The sequence below is a fragment of the Mandrillus leucophaeus genome, unplaced genomic scaffold (genome assembly GCF_000951045.1).
Source record: "Mandrillus leucophaeus isolate KB7577 unplaced genomic scaffold, Mleu.le_1.0 Scaffold4, whole genome shotgun sequence".
Taxonomy (NCBI): Eukaryota; Metazoa; Chordata; class Mammalia; order Primates; family Cercopithecidae; genus Mandrillus; species Mandrillus leucophaeus.
The window spans coordinates 11,866,367-11,882,650 of NW_012104253.1; the positions used below are offsets into that span (position 1 = coordinate 11,866,367).

Consider the following 16,284-nt stretch of genomic DNA (forward strand, 5'->3'; position numbering starts at 1 on the left):
TGACCTCGTGATCCACCTGCCTCGGCCTCCCAAAGTGCTGGGATTACAGGCATGAGCCACCACGCCCGGCTCTTGTTTTGATTTCTAACAGTCTAGTGGAGTACAGTTAATGTGTTTATTTCTGTAACTGTTGGGGTGGAGTGTAAACCTAACTTTTGGAAACGTGAAATAAACAATTGCGCCAGCCGGTCGGAGGGTGTCCTTCTGTGCTTTGCAGGGGGCAGGGGGTGGCAGTGCACATCAGCCCCCACGAGCAGCCCATCCTCATCAGAGAAACCCAGACTTGCCAAGACCCCTCAAACAACTCAACACCATCGCAGTGGTTTTCTGGGCCATGCTGTGTGGGCTCGCGATCCTCACTGTCATCTGGTAAGGAGATAGTAAGTATTGTTTCCATTTTATAGATGAGGAAACAGGCCCTGAGAGGGCCAGGAGCGCCTGCCCAAAGACTCCTGCTAGTCAATGGCTGGGCTGGGGAGTTCAACTCCAGTCTTAGGTCCAAATCTGGGTTCCCACCGTGGAACCTTGCCTGCTCAGACTCACCAGGCAGAGCTTCAGGGACTTGGTCCCCAAATCCCAACTGGCCTCTGGACTTGGCTCTGCCTGGGCCCCTGGAGGGTGGCAGCGATGCCTCTGAGCCTCACCCACCCACAATGCCCATGCCTTTCCCGTTCCTACCTGGAAGACACCACGTGGGCAGCCTTCGAAGGCCGAGGCCCCTCCCTGCACCCTCTCCACCACTGCCTGGGATCATCACCCTCCCCGGCTTGCTTGTGTTTGAACTGCAAAGGCCAAGGACGTCAGCCCCAGAACTGCCACCTGGACAGGTGAAGTGACTGGCCAAGGCCAACCAGCCAGTCCAGCAGAGCCTGGCTCGAACCCAACCTCCTCCTCCTCCTGGCCTGCAAGGTGCGCCCTCCAGCGTGGGCGTGTGCTCCTCCTGCTTGAGTGCATTTTTGTCCCTGTGGGTTGCTTTGGCTGTTGAAGGGTGCAGCTGTCTCCGCTGGGCAGTGAGCTGCTTAAAGCCAGGACTTGTCGCAGCCATGCTCAGGCCTACCAGGCCCAGAGCAGCCATGCACAAATGTTTGACGAGTGACTGAATGATGGGCCCTGATCTTCAGCCAGCACACAGAGGTCCTGACTGAGTAATCCTCACAGTCCCCATGTTTCAGTGTTCTGAGCATCATCCCTGCCTGTGACTTGGGTGAGTCATTTCACCTTCTCTGCCTCAGTTTCCTCATTCACAAAACTGGGACTAAGAGCAGCCTGTGTGCTAGTGAAGCGTTACATACACGAGATCTTCAGATGCCCCACATTCCTATGCACATAACGCCCCACTTTCCTAACAATAAGGGGTTGTGCCAAGCGGGCCCTGCAGCTCAGAGGCTCGAGTCTGATGCCTGTGGCCTGCGATAGGCACTAGGCTGGGCTGTCAGGGCCTCCACCCAGCACCACAGGTGATCGGACGGCAGGGACCATCAAGGAGTGGTGACCTGGGCTCAGGAGCAGAGCCCGTGTCCCCACCTGGCCCTGCCTGTGCATGGCCCAGTTCAGATGTGACTGGGGATGGGAAGAGGCAGGAACCCGGACGCCCTCGGCAAGTGTGCTTTAATCCCTGCAAACACTCTGAGGCAGGCCAGCATTCCTATTTTACAGGTGAGGAAACTGAGGCTCAGAGTTAACAAAGTCATTTGCTCAAGATCCCACAGCCAGGAAGTGGCCCAGAAAGGAGTCCCCTAGGCAGACTGAACCTCCCTTCGTCCCTTTGCCCAAATCCAGTGCATACCACTCCACTCTAAGTTGAGAGGGGAAAAAATTCAGAGGGAAGAGCCCAGAACAGATTTATTTTTCTTTAGATAAATCTCATACAGATGATGTTACAGTCAGGAGTTCTCAGCTTTCACCAAAAGGTCAGAAGTTATTGCAGTTGTGTCCAATGGATAGGATGGAGGAAGGGAAACTTCTAGAAAGCTGCCTGTGTTCAGAAAAGGAGTCGTCAATGTTTAAAGTTGTGAGGCTGCCCTGCAGAGGACGTTCCAGGGCAGGGAGGGGTCAAGAGTAGGAGACAAGGTGCGTGGGGGGCGACTGAGTGGCCTGGGCTTGGGCAGGCTGGAGGCTGCCTCCCTACCGGAAGCAGCGTCCGGGCTGTCTGGCCAGGACTTGCCAAGGGGACAGCAGAGCCAGGACTACAAGGTGTCCTGGGGCCAGCCCTGCCAGCCGATGTCTCAGCCCCGCCGCAGTGCCTGCAGCTGGTGGGCCACTTTCTCCAGCTCCGCCTCGATGGCTGACAGGCTCTCCAGCTCCTGGTCCTAGGAGAGACATTGGAGGTCACTCGGGCCAGCCTGGCCAGTGGCACGGAAGGCACAGTAAGTCAGAAAGGCACTGGGTTAGCTGTGTGGCCTTGGACAGGTGGCTTCGTCTCTCTGAGCCTCAGGGGCCTCATCGGTCATGGAGACAATGATACGAGCCTGCTGCTCTCAGGATTATTATGGACAAGAAGGTGGCTGATGTCGGGGACCCTGTTCCCACACTGCGCTTGGTGGCCTCTTATCCAGGCGCCACTTCCTCTCAAATGGTTCTGGACAAGTGGGAGTCTGTTCTTTCAGGGCACATGGAAAACAAAGCTTACAGTGTCCCGAAGAGCCCCCTTCCCTCGGCCTGGCCCATGGGTGCCAGGACCTAGGGTGAGGCCAGCCCGGGGCTTCCAGGTCTGTCTTCTGCAGCCTTCCCACCTGGGGGGAATGGGGGGCCTGAGGCAGGGCTGCATGCTGGGGGAGCTACCCCATGTTGGCCTGCCTAGGGCTGGGCTTTGATCCCTGGTCCTGATTGTGAGAGGATCCCAAGCTCTGGCTGCCCAAGTTCAGGGAAGCAGGACCCCTCCTCTGAACCCTGTTCTATGCCCCAGTCTCCAGAAGTTTCCAGGCCTCAGAACTTGGACACCCACAGAGCATACCCTCAAGACTCAGAGCAGGAGCGCAGGGAAGGCTGCCTCCCTTGACCTGGGAGGGGTCATTTTCCCGGGGTCACTGCCAGATTTGAGGCTGCCGAGGGCATCCTGGCCCATGGACCCCAACATTGATCATTGCAGGCCATGGAAATAGACCCTGCAGCCGCTTTGTCTTGGAGCAGGCCCTGGGGCAGGTATTCTGTGAGGCTGGGGTTTCTATGAAGACCCTTGGGCTGTGTCGAGGAGGCCCCCACCCCATCCTGTCCACATGCCTCAGGGGTCCCATTTCTCTGCCCTGTTGTCTGGAGCTCCCTTTGCTTGTGGAGAAAGGAAACTGGTGGCACCTCTGGGCCCCCATTCTCTCCAGCTTTGTCCTCAGTCCCTCACCCTGGGCTCCCAGGCACAGGGGCAGATGCCCTCTCCTGCTCCAGCTGCCAACGTGGAGCCTTCTTCCTCTCAGACTGCCAGGCCCAGAGAGGGGGTCGGGGACCCAAAGAAGGGGCCGCACCCTCTTCTAGGTGAGCAGAGAAGAGCCTTGGGGTCGGGGCCACGGACGGGTGTCAGCCTTCCCACAGAGCCCTGGTTCCCACCTGGACACTAAGGCTTGAACCAGGTATCCCAGCCGCCTACCTGCCAGGGATGCCAACTCCCACCCTGCTCCTGTGGGCTGTGTCCCCACGCCCCATTCATCTTCTCCAGGGTCGCTGGTTTTCAAAGCCCTTGTGTGTTCCAATCATGGTAATGAGGTGGGCAGGGGAGACTCCTTACCCCTACTTCATAAATGGGGGAACCCAAGAGGCTCAGAGGAGGGGAGTGACCCGCCCGAGTCCACGCAGCCAGGAGGAGGCAGAGCCCAGGTCTTCCGGCTCACATCGTGTGGCTCCCACCTGATCCCCACAGGCAAGAGGTCCCCGGCCCTACCCCTGCCCTGCCCCGTTACCCTCATGGGCCAGATGCAGGGCCTGAGCCTGGGAGGAGGCTGTGCCTGGGTTGCCTGGGGGCCAGGAAGGGACATGGCCAGACCCACCACATGGTTTTTCCAGGGCACGACCTGCAAGGCTCCCTACCGCCTTCGGGACAAAGTCCCCACTGGGTGCCTCCCCTGTTGCCACAGGCTGATCTGAGCTCCTCCCACCTCCCAGCCAGCTTTGCTGGATGCCCCCTGGGAGCCAAGGCATTCTCCTGCCCTGAGAGCCCCCGGTCTGAGCATCTCTCCATCCCCAGACTCCAGGGGGGCCGTGTCCCCTCAGTGGGGTAGGAGCAGTGTGTCTGGGTGTGGCTGCCCCTGCTGGACCCGCTCTCCGCGGCCCAGCACCGAGCTGGCTCCCGCCCCATACCAACCTCTGGTCTGCGGTTGGCACTGCCTTCCTCCTCTTTCTTCTCCTCAGGGTAGCCTCGAACCTGGAGGGGCAGGCCCGCCTCAACGCTGTCCTCCTGGGAGGATGGCCTCCAGCCTTGTCGCAGCTGTGGCCCAGGGCCCCTGAAGCCGTAGGCCCGGGCCCGGAAGGAGAGCTTCATGGAACGGTCCGGGTTGTCCTCCTCCTCCTCCTGCCCCTCCAGCCGCTTCTCAGCCGTCAGTTCCTTGGCCAGCTGGTCCATCTTGCTCCAGCGTTTGGAGTCCTCCCACTCCTTGGAGAGCCGCTCCTCTTCCTGCTCCAGCTCCCCGCTCTTCCCACCCCGGAAGAGGCCTTGCGGGGCCCCCGCCATCTCCTCCTCCTCTTTCTGCTGGGAGTACTCCTGCTCTCCCTTCCCTTCGGGGACCTGAGCCTCCTCAGCCCCAGGCTTCCCAGCTCCATCCACAGCCAGAGCCTCTGACCGACCTGGAGCAGCTGGTGGGCAAGAGCAGGAGAATGGGTGGGGGACCACTATTTTCCCAGTCTCTGCCACTCCCCGGGGGCCTCTGCTGTGGCCACCTTTAGGGCCACAGACCTTGGCTCGTAGGGCCCAACCCAGCCTCTCCACAGTGATGACACTTAGTGGCAAAAACCTTCTTGATGCCAGGCTTTGCAAGACCCTCTCAGCTCAGAGTGGTGGGTTAGCTGGAGCCTGCCTCTTCCCCTCATCCTCACCCCAGAAGCCCGACAGCTGGAGAGTGAGGAAAGACCCTCAGCGGGAGCCAGGGCCTCTCCTAAACCCTAGTTGAAGCTGACAACCCTAGTTGAAGTTCCCAGATCAGCCTGTGCCCTCCTGCCATGGTCTCTGTTCCCAAAGCCAGCCCCTCCATCACCCACCCCTAGCTTCCAGGGTTGGTGGGGGCAGGCTATGTGGAATAGTAGGAAATGCATGGTTTTGGAGTCAGAGAAATCTGGGGTAGAACCTCAGCTTTTACTACAAATTAGCTGTGTGACCTTGAGCAAGTTACTTAACCTCTCTGAACCTCATTTGTCCAAGTGGGAAATGGAGCTAATACCTACCTTTCAGGGTTGTTATGAAGGTGGAATGAGGTTATGGAGAAGGCTCCCCTCCCACCCGTCCCCGTCTCCCAGATGCGTTGGTTGAGGTCTCCACCATCATACGTACTTTCGCCTTTCCGGATCTCCTTGTAGCCAAAGCTCGGGTGGGGCTTCAGCGCTGCAGTGGGGCCTTCTTCCTCAGGGACAGCCTCCTCTCCAGCCTCGGCCTCCTCCTCCTCCTCCTCCTCCTCTTCTCTCTTTGCCTGCCACCCTGGCTCTGCACTCAGGCCCTTCTCTCTGTCCACCAGACCCTGAGAGAGGCCCTCACTGTCCCCCTCGGCCTGTGGGGCTGTGTATTTCTGGCTGGGGAGGCTGGCTGGAGGGTGGGTGTTGGTGGTCTGCTCCTCCTCCTCCTCCTCTTCCTCCCCGGGGGCCTGATGGTTCCCCTCAGTCTTGGACTCCTGCCTGGGCTCCGGGAGGGCCTGGGGCCTGGCTCCGTCTGTGGCTTCACCACTTTTCTCTGCCTCCTTGGAATCCTCTCTTTTCTCCATAGCATTGTTGGAGGACGGCTCTTCCATCGCCTCTGCAGACACAGCACAGCCAAGTCAGGCCCTGAGGACCGGACCACGTGTGGGGCCTCCCCACAGGCTACTTTCAGATCTACTCATTCTGTTTCTTGGCTTCCAGCGAGCCCAGCCCAGACAACGATTAGGGTTACCCCTCGGTCCATGTCCAGGCTTGATCTGAGCACAGCTGGATTTGTTTCTTTCTTTTTAATCTTTTAAAACAGGTTATTATTCAAAGAACAAAAAACAAAAATCCAGACCTTAAGAATTAATCCAGGAGATAAAGCCTGAACTGAAAATTAATATGTCAGCTGTGTGTTCTTGGGCAAGTTGCTTAACCTCTCTGTGTAAGAGGCACCATGTCTGCAACTTCATTCTCCCCTCCATGTGGGGCTTCTCTGTCTTCAGCGTCCTGTGAAAGGGCTCAATTCTGCAAAATTTTAGGGTTTCATTAAAAGGTATTTTATTGTGGCTGCCTTAAAGACAGCCTTTGAATAAGTAAAAATTCCTCCCGTCATTAGAATAATGACCACTGAACAAAGTGCTGTCAAGTACATTCCACCATCTGAGCTTCACCAGGACTCTGGTGAAAGGTGCTCCCATGCCTATTTCACAGAAACCCAAAATGATCTGCAGAAAGGTAAGATGACCTGTCCATCTCACGCATTTTGCAGGCAGCAGAGCTGAGCCTGGAACCCAAGCCTCCAAATGCCAAGTTCGGGATCTCTTTGCACTGACACATGGCTGCCTGCCTCATTAAAGCTTCAGCCAATGTGAGGGCACCTGGGCCTCACTTGAAGGCTTTCCCTCTCAGCCCCAGACGGGAGACACCGGGATACAGCTCTTGAACACCGGCCTTACCGGCCCATCTTCTACATGGAGAGCAGAGGCGCCACGGGGCCGGTTTGTGGCTCTCCCCAGGCAGGGAGGATGGCTCAGAGTGTCACTCTGACCTAAGCCATGACCTCTTGGACTCCTAGAAGCTCTTTGGTTTCAAGAAAGATGATATGGGTTCATTTCACATTTCACACCTACTCTGTCTGTGGTCCTCCTGCATCCTGGCTATTCTGAGGCCCCACCGCTTCCCAGGAGGACAGGCACTGGGGGCGGGGGCTCTGCTACAGTGGCCACTGAGTGGACCCAGAGTTGAAGTTGTCCACCTGCCATGCCAGAGACCTCCTGCCCTAGAGTGTCAGCCCCTGTTCTGGGCAGACGGGACCGAGCGAGGGCTTTGGTGTGAGGCAGGCCCAGATTGAAACCCCTGGTCATGCCACTCACCTTGGGCAAGGGACTTTGTCTGTCTGGGCAGCACTTTTCCCACTTGTAGCGAGAGGGAAATAAGGGATTATGGGTGGGGCTCCCAACTCATCGGACCCCTGGGTCCATCATAGCCACTGTTCCCATTGCCACCCTCCCTTCCCCACCTCTGGCCAGACTGGCTGGGACAGACCTTTCAACTCGGCCTGGCTGCTCTGGTTCTCAAGAACCTCCGAGAGTTCATCTTCAAAACCGCTGTGTTTCTTCTGCTGATGTGCCCTCTCCTTGGCGCCTGGTATGAGAAAGAGCGGGAAAAGTCCCATTGGTTCCAGCCCTGGCATATTCATCTATAAGAGTGAAGGCCTCCATTTCCCCATCTATAAACTGGGTATATCATGTTCAGGGCCTGCCCAATGAGACACTGATGGGGCGGTGAAGGCTTGGCGTCCCTCCTGTCTCTCAGCTGGGCCCTCAGGCAGCCACCCTGCCTCGCCAGATTCAGCTTCTCCCTGGGAGGCCAGAGCAAGCGTGCTGTGGCCTCACACAGCCAGAAAGGCTCAGATGGAGCAAGGGGCCCAGGGGCAGGAGTTGGGGGTGGGGAACCCCTCAGGACCTGGCCGGTAGCTCTAGGAACCCTGCAGCAGGCAGTAATGGTGGCAGCTCTTGATTCAGGCAAGCCCTGCTACCCTTGGACGCTGTGAGTCCAGGCCCCAGGAGAAGGCCAAGCCCTGTGCCCATATCTGAGCCCAGGGTTGGCGCCTGCTGCCGTGACCCAGAGACCCCTCTCCCCCCGCCGCTGCTGCCTCCTCTGACTGTCCCCACACCTGTACCTGATTCCTGATGTTGGCCCCTCAGCTAGCCCCGCTCTGCGGCTGGTCCTCATTTCTTCCCCAACAATGGGCTTTCCGGGGCAGCTGTGGGCCAGGGACCACGCCCAGCCCTGGCCTCAGGCAACATGGGTTCCTGTTCCCTTCTGGCTATTTCCTAGCTCGGGCAACTTGGGCTCTCCAAGAGTTGGGTGCTTATCTAGAAAACAGCGTTGCTGTGTGGTAAATGCTAAGACAGAGGCACACAGAAGATGTTACTGGAGCCCAAGAGGGAGTGGATGGATAGACGGATGGACAGAAATACATCCAGGACTCTGTTAATGGAAAACAGTCATATATACGTGTATTGGATGCTGCTTACACTGGATACACATGTGTATGTGAATACAGATGTTTCAGGACACATTCTCCTATAATAGTCTCTGTTGACAATCTATTTAATTATTTAAATGTAATCAGTTAGTCATTCAATATTTAATTTTAAAGTTATCATATTGTAATAAAATATTTAATGCTTAATTAAAAAAAAAACACACTAGTCCAAGGTCACTGATGCTGACATAACCATCCAGGTAGTAATAGTCCCAGCTGCCCCCAGCACACCCTGCCCCCTCCAACAACAATAGGAGATGGGTGCTTGCCACCCAGGCTGGCTCGTGAGTGGGAGGAAGAACAGTGTGTTAGCTTGGAAAAGGCCATAGGAATCCTATTGCTGTGGCTGTGTTTACACGCCTCCTCCCCAAAGCCCTCTCTGTTCTCACACATGGCCTGGTCTGCCCCAGAGGCCTCAGAGTGGGGCCCATCCTGGAGCCAGAGCAGCCTTCATACTCCCACCCTACCCCAGACACAAGCCCAGCCCTGAAAAACACTCTTGCTTCATTGGGAAGCAGATGCTGGATTCATGCTATAATGCCCTGTTCTCAGGGAGAGACACACCATCACCAGTGGTCCTGCCCCGGTGGAAATTGCCACTTCCCACAGGGAGTCAGCTGGGGCTGGTGCAGGGCCGAACTCAGGCTTCCTGGTTTGCGAGGGTGGGGCTGTGCTTTGCATCAAGCCTGGAAGGAGCTGGGGGGCTGGGCACAGAGGCTAACTGTGGGATGATGACAGCTTCACCCTCCACCCCAGTATCCTGTCCAGGCTTGGCTTGAATATCATCATCAGTGATGAACGGCTCACTACTTCATAAAGTTACTTCCTAAAATGACTGAACTGCAGAGGCCGTGGGTTTTAGGGAAGCTGCATTTGGCATGTCTCTATTCACTATGTGACCTTGGACAAGTCACTCAACCTCTCTGGGCCTTGATTTCTTTAACAATATCAATAACAGATTGAGCCAGGTGGCATGGCGGATCCTGCTTTTCCACTTTATAATTGAAAGGAAATGACAGTCCCAGAGAGGAACTTGCTGAACCTTCCACCACATTTTCTGACTCTCAGTTACTGGAATTTACTCAGAGTCATGTGCAGTGGCTGGAAAATACCTTGGAGAGCGAGGTCTTGGAGCTCCTTCAGTAAATTCTGATGTCTCAGAATGGAAAGGATCCGTTCATCTGCAATGGAAGAAGAGTCGTCATGGGTGGTTTCCAGAGAACGGCCGAGAAAGAGATTACCATCAATATTTTCAGCTGAGCACAAGGAATTTACTCTGGAAACTCAAAACCAGGGTGGCGGCAGCAAGACTGGATCTTGAGATAACACTTTTGAAATCACCTCCTTTCCAAGGTGTGTGTCAGTTTCCTACTACATCAGAGAAAGCCACTGCCCCAGCACCCAGACCTTAGCCAAGGGGTGGCAGCCCTTGAGGATGAGTGGGGGTCTCTTTAAATACAATGGGTTCCCATCTCCATGCCTGCGCTCACACTGTCTACCACACCTGGACAACCTCGTCTTCATTTTTCCGCCCGTCAGTTTCCAATGTTTCTCTTAAAGCCCAACCCAAATGCTGCTGGCTCTATCCAGCAGTTAGTAAAAACTTGACTGGTTGCCTGGAAAGATTTTGTCCTTCTCATGTCCACCCATAACATTCCTTTATTCATCACACATCTAGAGGGTGTGTTCAGGAGCCAGAGGTTGTTCTAGGCACTGGGATACAGCACACAAAATCTTTGTCCATAGGGAGCTCACAGTCTGGGGGCTTGGTGTTCCAGCCCTGGTTTCATTTTGCCTGGAGTTCTAGTTAATTATGTTCATATGCATCCCCTCTGCCAGTCTGTAAGCACCTGGGCTACAACCCCTCCAACTGTCTATACACCTCAGACCCCAGTGCAGTGCCTGGACATGATGGGCACTCAGTCAGTGACTGTTGAGTTAAATCATTAATTCCACCAAAAGCCACACACCCATCTCCTAGCCTCCCAGCCCAGCAGGCAGCAGCCCTCACCCCTAGCTTCCAGTTCATACCTCCTCGGAGTGTCTCGAAACACTCCTGGCTGACAGGCATGGGGCTGGGCTTGGAAAGTGTGTCGGAGATGACCTCAACGATGCATTTCATCACCTGGGAACAGAGTGCGGGGGCAGGTTGGGGTTGGTTTGATCATGGGGCTCAGTCCCTGGAGGCTCTAAGGTGAATTTCTAGTGAGGACAGAGGGTATTTGCTTTTGTCTTTGGGAGTCCATGATCCCTGGCTCAGGTACACAGCTCTGCTTTCTTAGCCAGACAGTGATAGCAATGATAATAGAAAACCCTTATACAGTGCTTACCACGTGTCAGGCACTCCAACCACATGGCCAGCAGGTTCCCCTCTAAGGTGGATCATGGTGAGAAAGGGGTGTAGGGAATGGTACCTGGTACCTTCTCATCCCCAAGTGCTATTTCTCTAAACATGAGAAAGCTGCTTGTGGGCACTAAAAGGATGTCTTACAAAAGTGCTCTGATCGTGAAGATGTCCAAAGGTCAGTTCCTCCAGGAAGTCCTTCTGGACTGCCCAGAGGAGACAAAGACCTTCCCTGTCTCTACCCTGTTTGGAAATAGGATGTAGGTTACTGTCTGCCAACACCCATGGTGTTGTCACATGCGAGGAGTCACAGCTTCATATTCTCACTCCATGTTCACCATGGGATGGATGAATCCCCTGGCGGCACGTGAGCAAACATTGACTACACCTGGGAGCATGTCCCAGGTCGACCACAGCCACGCCTCTGAAAGTCCTATCCTGTGCCCGCAAAGGTGCTGTGGATAATTAGGCCCCTGATAAATGAGTGATCTTTGATGATGGTGCCCACTGTAAGGTGGTATCCTAGTTGTGTGATCTTGGACAAGTGACTTAACCTCTCTGAGCCTCAGTGTCCTCATTTGTAAAACAGGAGTGAGAATACCTTCCCAACTGCTCTCCCAGGGTAATGAGGTACAGATGGAAAAACACTCTCTCAAGCATGGAGTGTCAGCACGCCCAGGGAGGGGTTCACAACTCCAGCCCTGCTTCCACAGCCGAGAGCTGAGTAGAGAGCAGGAGGTGTCAGACAGGCATCAGGCAACACCGGCGGGGAGTGAGCGGGTGGGAGGCTGTGTCTACGGGATGCCAAGGCAACCGGTCCAAGGATCCAAGATGGCAAACTGGCAAGTGCTCTATAATGTGTGTAGTCACAACAACATTATATGGAATCTTCAGGTCTTAACCAGCTGTTCTGGTGCCCCTGACCACAGACTGCTGGGTATAATATGGTGACCAGAGTGTCTCCCATAAGGGATCTGGCAAGGAGAGCCCAGCAGCCTGTACCCTGTATCTCCCTGCAACCCCGGACCTTGCACTGGGAATATCAGATAACCACCTGTTCGTGAGGGCATTTTCTGGGAGGCAGGAATTGGGTAAAGGGTCTGGAGAGGGATGGGGAGATCAGCAAGGCAGCTGTAGGAATAACAGTGCCTATTTACTAAGGACCTACTATGTGCTAGGCAATTCACGTCCGTGATTCCTACTCTTTACACTTCCCCTCAAGGAAAAGGAGAAAAAGGCAGAGCTCAGAGAAATTAAGGAATTTTCCCAAGGTCACACAGCTAGAATGAGTGGTAGAGGTTTAAGTTCTGTCTTATCTGCAACTAAAACCTAGGAAATATAATTGAACACAGGTTGGAATCCCTTGGACGGTTTCGATTTTAACTGTGGTGTCTACTGGAAGAAAATAGTTTCTGGGAAGGTGGGGAGTAGAAATTTCTCTGACCCTCAAGTGAAGATTTGGCTGAGCACTAAAGCCTGGAAAAAACAGCCCCAGCTCAGCCATGAATGAATTCCAAGTACACACCCAGCGTGGCGTGTCTCTTGCTGCTAGAGAAACCCCTACCAGTGTCTCCTAAGGCCCTTTCCTGGGTGACCTCCATGACTAGCCCCTATGGCGGGACCGTGGGTGCAGGAGCCATGATCAAAATGTTTTCATTGTGTTCCTTTGGGAGAGCCAGGGCTGGAGAGCCTGCTGGGTGTGGGTAGTTGCTGGCAGAGCCTTTCAAGGGGAAAGAAAGAGTAAAGGGGGAGGCGAGAGCCAGGCAGGCAAAGGCCATTTTTACAGGTCTGTGGACAACCACAACTAGAAAGAAGCCACCCCCACCAGCCCCTGGTGGGCCTACTGGATTCAGAGTGTTCAAGACAGCCTGAAGTCAGGCACCTCAGCCCAGTAGGTAAGATGCAGGCCTCTTCTGCTGCACATGCAGCTCAGAGGAAGCTGGGGAAGTCCCCACAGCAGGACAGCAGGGGAAGCAAGCAATCTTTGATATCTTCTTTTGCAAGCTGTCCCCACAGGCTCAGCAGCCGCAGTGCTGGCTCTTGGCTTTATGCCGAACTTACTCCTGCAGCTGCCCAAGAACTGGCTGTGAAGTGTCCACTGGAGCCTCCTACCCCTCATCCCCAGCACCCCTTCTTACCTCGGTGTCCCCTTTATTCATAGGGCTGTTCACAGGGAGGGCAGTGACTGGGAAGAAGAAGAGAGTGCTGGGGTCACTCCTCTGCTCCAAGTGGAGCCCAGTCCCTCCTGACTGGGCTCACTGGGGCCGGTCCACCCAATGCCACCCCTCAAAACTGCCCCCACCAAAAAGAGGCTGGGGCTGATTTTGTTTCCTTTCCCTGGTTGCTGCCCACAGTGGGGTGGTCCCCAGAGGCTGCACGGAGAGGTCCTCCCCCTCCCCCTTGGGAAACTCCTGCTCTGGAGCTGGTGTGCTCTGGAGCAGGGAGCGCTATCAAAACAAGGCCAAGGGCTGCACAGTGGGACTGGGGTGGGAGACAGACGAGGGGAAGGGAGAGACCCCAGAGGCGGAGGGGAAGAGATGGAGGAGGGAGATTGTGAGGGATGATATGGAGAAGTAGAAGTCAAGGCCAGAAAGGCGGGGAGAGTGAGATGAAAGGGGAAGAGGGATGGAGGGGTGCGAGCAGCCATCCTCCCACCTCCCCCCAATGACCTTGGTCGGCCACCGCGCAACCGGCACTGGCCCTGATGTGGCCGAGGCGCCAAGCCCAGACAAGGGGTGGGCACAAGGGGGCCTTGCCCCGCGGGGTTGGGAGTCAGGCCCAAGTGTCCTGTGGGTCCCGGGCAGAGGCCACACTGCAGGGTCGGGCGGGAGGCGGCGGCGCTGTCCGCGGTGCTGAAAACTCGCCGCGCCCGAAGGGAGATGTGGAGGGGCGCTGGGCGCCGCGCGGTGCCCGGACCTCAAGGTGGGCAGAGGAGCCCGGGACCCTCTCCCGCGAGCCCCTCGCTCTCGCTCACCTTGCCCGGCGCAGAGCAGAAGCGCCAGGACAGCGGCGGAGCGCATGGCGGACCCGGGCGCCGAGCAGCTGGCGGTGTGGGGCCGGGCACCTAGGCACCGGGCGAGGGGCGGCTGGACCGGCGGCCGGGGTCTGGCTGCGGTGGCACCGGCGCGGGGCTGGGGGCGCAGTGCCTTGGCGTGCTTCCGTCTGTCGGTCGATCCTCCCGCAAGCTCCCTACACGGGCCTCGAGTACTGCAGTGGAAAGAGCAGCAGCAGCAGCAGCGCCCGCTCGCCCCGCTTATATACCCCGACCCCGGAAATGACGTCAGCGGTGCCGCCCCCTGCCCCTTTCCCCACCCCCTGGGGGTCCAGTCCCCGCTCGCCCCACCTCTAACCTCACGCCTGGCTACCTCTGGCCTCCGCCGCTCGGAGCTGGTGGGTCTTGGCCGCGAAGCGGGTATCTGGTTTCTAAGAGGTGGCATGGGAGACAGGGGGGCTGTGGCTCATTCTCCACCCCTCGACGGTTCCACCGATTTGCCGTGTGTCCCTGCGCAAGTCACTCCGATCTCTGGACCTTGCCTTCCTCCATGTGTACTGAGGTCCCTGGCAGCGCTAGCACCCCGTGCTATTTTCCCGAAGTGCCTCCTGCCCGGGGTGTGCTCCCCCTGGTCTCACAGGCTGGAGGCACGCCCATCACTCATGGCTCCCTCCAATATCTAGGAGGCTCTAGAGGGGCCTCTGATCCCCTGTCTGAGTGAGGCTTCTCTCTCTCTGGCAAGCTAGTTTTGTGCCTTCACACTTTGTTGTTGAATGTGTATTTATTTGAATAATGTTTAGTCATCATTACTTCCACAGGGCTGAGCGCCACACAATCTGGCACAGAGGAAACGCACTTGACAGGTAACTGTTGAATGTATCCATTGAAGGTTCAAACCATGGGTGAGTGAATCCTGGGCTCTGCATGCACATGGGAACCGGGGGCTCACTTTCACCAGGAAGCTTAAGCCACTGTTGGACACCTTTTGTTGGGTAGTGAGGGAGGTGTGGGGGCCAGTTCTTATTACATCCGCCAAAATAGGAGTCCTTGCAACACCTACTCATTAGCCCTAGTGCAACCCCTTAGGGTTGCCCTCTTGCCACTGGCAGCCCATCTGAATTTGAGAACAGCTCTCACCTCTTCCTGAGCATTCTCAAAACCTGGATGTTTTATGTAAAAGGTCAATTTCCTGGTTGGCTTCCCTTATTTCTGGGGCCCTCGATGCTCCAGCCACATTGCTACTCTCACCCTCAGGGCCATTTTGGAAGCTCTTTGCCACCTGACCCCAGTGTCACAGGGAACCAGGGATCTGGGTGATGGTTTATCATTGGCTGGCATCGTCCAGAGTCCCTCCTTCCTGCCCACCCCTCTCCATCTGCTGCTGCTGCTTTCTACTAATACTTCCTGTCCCACACCTGTGCTCACACCTGTCCCTAAATAAGAACCTGGTGGGAGCTCAAAGGAGACTGAAATGGCCACATTCATGCATTTATGTATTCATTCAATGACCATTTGTTAAGCATCTACTATGTGCTTAGAACATCCTAGAGCAGTACTCAATTGAGGGTACAGCATTAAACAGAACAGACAGGAGCCCTACGTTCTAGATGGTGAAGACAGAAAATGAATAAGAAGTAACATCCATAATTTGTCAGCAGGGAAGGGGAGGGCTGTGCTGAGAGAGGGTGTGGTTATACTTAAATAGGGTGAATCGGCTCATGCCTGTAATCCCAGCAGTTTGGGAGGCTGAGGCGAGCAGATCACCTGAGGTCAGGAGTTTGAGAACAACCTGACCAACATGGTGAAACCCCATCTCTACTAAAACTACAAAATTAGCTGGCCCTGGTGGCACATGCCTGTAATCCCAGTTACTTAAAAGGCTGAGGCAGGAGAATCACTTGAACCCAAGAGGTAGAGGCTGAGTGCAGTGAGCTGAGATCACACCACTGCACTCCAGCCTGGGCAACAAGAGTGAAACTCTGTCTCAAACAAACAACAACAACAACAAAAATGGGAAATAGAATGCTGGTTGCCGGGGGCTGAGGGGCAGGAGGAAACAGAGAGTTAGTGTTTCATGGGTACAGAGTTGGGGAAGATGAAAAAGTTCTGGAGATAGTGGTGATGGCTGCACAGCAACATAACTGGACTTAATGCCACTGAACTGTGTCCCTAAAAATGGTTAAGATGGTAAATGTTAGGTTGGGGATATTTTACCACAATAAAAAAATCACTCTCAATATCTTGTGGGGATGTTGACTGCAGGAAGGTGGCTGATTCTAGCCTGGAGGATGGAGAGCAGAGGGCAGAGCTGCTGTCCTGGCCTCCCTGGAGGATAGAAGCTGTCCAACCAGCATCTCTGGGAGCACCACAGGCACTGGACCTGGTGAGCAGGAGGGGAGAGGCACCAGAGCCCCTGCCAGAGCTTGGTCTTCTGGGATCCAGGGAGGATTCTCACAGATGTTCAGCTCCCCAGAATGCTCATTCCGAGAGAGGTCCCAAAAGTAGCCCTCTCTCTCCCCCATGGGGAGATGCAGGCTAAAAGCTGGCCGGGATCCCCTGGGGCCCCCCACAAGCCAGGCCTGAGTC

General features: G+C 55.6%; 1 protein-coding gene across 4 annotated transcripts; it reads right to left on the bottom strand.

Annotated features, from left to right (window-relative positions):
* Positions 1–1,816: 1,816 nt before the first annotated feature.
* CHGA (chromogranin A) lies at positions 1,817–13,979 on the bottom strand. 4 transcript variants are annotated; one of them, XM_011991750.1, is made up of 8 exons: positions 13,681–13,979; positions 12,845–12,891; positions 10,394–10,487; positions 9,475–9,543; positions 7,357–7,455; positions 5,468–5,923; positions 4,289–4,767; positions 1,817–2,309 (listed from the first exon to the last, which is right to left on the bottom strand). In XM_011991750.1, exons 1-8 carry the CDS (start codon positions 13,724–13,726, stop codon positions 2,226–2,228), a joined length of 1,374 nt encoding a protein of 457 aa, XP_011847140.1. In that variant the 5' UTR covers positions 13,727–13,979; the 3' UTR covers positions 1,817–2,225. The 4 variants fall into 4 exon arrangements, with proteins under 4 accessions (XP_011847140.1, XP_011847142.1, XP_011847139.1 ...); XM_011991752.1 differs by lacking the exon at positions 5,468–5,923; XM_011991749.1 differs by lacking the exon at positions 1,817–2,309 and having other exon boundaries at positions 3,877–4,767.
* Positions 13,980–16,284: the final 2,305 nt, after the last annotated feature.

What these genes read in the sequence shown, in the direction of transcription:
- CHGA (XM_011991749.1), bottom strand. Translation starts at nt 13,726, where the DNA reads ATGCGCTCCGCCGCTGTCCTGGCGCTTCTGCTCTGCGCCGGGCAAG. An exon ending in TCTGCTCTGCGCCGGGCAAG is followed by an intron (nt 12,892 to 13,680) that starts GTGAGCGAGAGC and finishes TCTTCTTCCCAG; the next exon opens with TCACTGCCCTCCCTGTGAAC. An exon ending in GGAGATCCGGAAAGGCGAAA is followed by an intron (nt 4,768 to 5,467) that starts GTACGTATGATG and finishes CAGCTGCTCCAG; the next exon opens with GTCGGTCAGAGGCTCTGGCT.